The sequence below is a fragment of the Gracilinanus agilis genome, chromosome 6 (assembly GCF_016433145.1).
Source record: "Gracilinanus agilis isolate LMUSP501 chromosome 6, AgileGrace, whole genome shotgun sequence".
NCBI lineage: Eukaryota > Metazoa > Chordata > Mammalia > Didelphimorphia > Didelphidae > Gracilinanus > Gracilinanus agilis.
In genome coordinates this window covers 272,050,526-272,051,887 of record NC_058135.1, presented here as the reverse complement: position 1 = coordinate 272,051,887, position 1,362 = coordinate 272,050,526, and the positions used below count along the sequence as shown (strand labels likewise).

The 1,362-nt window shown below is 66.7% G+C and overlaps 1 protein-coding gene across 1 annotated transcript in view; it reads left to right on the top strand.

The window, feature by feature from the left end:
* Positions 1 to 1,362, top strand: part of MYBPC3 (myosin binding protein C3) — a 26,758-nt gene that overhangs the window by 9,038 nt on the left and 16,358 nt on the right. The window contains exons 8-10 of the mRNA XM_044681864.1: positions 297 to 326; positions 598 to 654; positions 1,005 to 1,007. Coding sequence (XP_044537799.1) covers positions 297 to 326; positions 598 to 654; positions 1,005 to 1,007 — 90 coding nt within the window. The remainder of the gene's footprint in view (positions 1 to 296; positions 327 to 597; positions 655 to 1,004; positions 1,008 to 1,362) is intronic.

Here is a 1,362-nt window from a genome sequence, read left to right as displayed (position 1 = left end):
CAAGAATGAAAGCGACCGTTACCTTCACAAAGGGGTCCAGGGGGGTGCCGGGCACCCTTGGGGGGAAGGCGGGGAGGGAGGCGAGGGCTCCCTAAGGATCGTCTCCCCCGGCCAGGGCAGGGCGCTCAGGGCAGTGAGGGGGACCCGTGGGGGTGGGGGGGGGCAACAGGGGAGAGAGCGGGTCCTCCCGCCTTCCAGGGCTCGGGGTCCTCGTCTGCCAAACGAGGGGTTGCCCCAAAGGGTTTCTCAAGCCCTTTCCAGGTCCAGATTTATGATCCTGACGCCTGTCGTTACAGGAGCCTGCCAGGTGGCCATCGTCGGACCAGGTAGCCCAGCCAGGGAGCCAGGGAAGGGGTGGGGGTGACGGAGCCCCAGGCAGGGTCCCCCTAAGTCCCTGAGGGGGCGGGGCGCTTTCAGCCCGGGGACCCACCCGGAACCCCCGAGGACTCATTAGCAAAGCTGGAAGTCTCCCGAGTCTATCTGGGACTTCCCAGTGCCCTCTCCTCTGGCCTCAGCGTCCCCTCACAGCCCCCTCTTCCTCACTGGCTTTCTGGCCTCACTCCTGGGGGGCCGGGGGGGGGGCGTTGCTCTCTGCAGTGGAGACGGTCACGACGACGGTGGGAGCCTCGATTTTTCCTCCTTGCTGAAGAAGAGGTGAGCCACCGACAGGGGGACGATGGCCTCTGGCTGCCCGCCTCCCTGCTGGCCAGCGCCTGGGCAATGGCGGCCGCCACCCTGGCTTGAGAGGAGGCTTGTAGTGAATCGGAGCCGAAGGTCTCCCAGGCGTCCAGCACTGCGCTCTGGGATAGCTCCTGGCTCTGGCCAGATTCCTCCACCTCGACCTCCTCTCCCTGCCAGGGGCGGCATTCGAGGCTTGGCGAGGCTGCAGGGGGCGGGAGGAGGGGTCTCTGGGCGGGAGGACCTGACTCAGTTTCTCTTTTGCTTCTCCATTTCTTCCCTCCACCCTCCTTGGTGCTGCCGCTGCCGCTGCCTCTGCGGATCAGAGAGTGAGAGAGGAGCATGGAGGGGGCAGGTTTGGGTGCTGAGGGCGGGAAGGGGAGCCGCTGAGGCTGACTCTCTCTAGGGGTCTCGGTCTAGTCCTGGTAACCGCCCCGACCCCTCTATTGAGAGAGCCTTCAAGTTCCGGTCTCGCCTCTTCTGGCCCTATTGGCCGGGTGACCCGGGGCATCTCTGGGCCCTAAGCCGGCTCTGAGGCTCTAAGCGGCCCATTTCCCCTGCCAGGGAACCCACCATCCAGCCCACCCCGAGCCAGGAGATGATCTCCTCCCCTCGGACTCGGGACGCGGGGGCGGGAGTGGTGGGGAAAGGGGGGGGGGCGGCGGGGGGACACGAAGGGCCTGG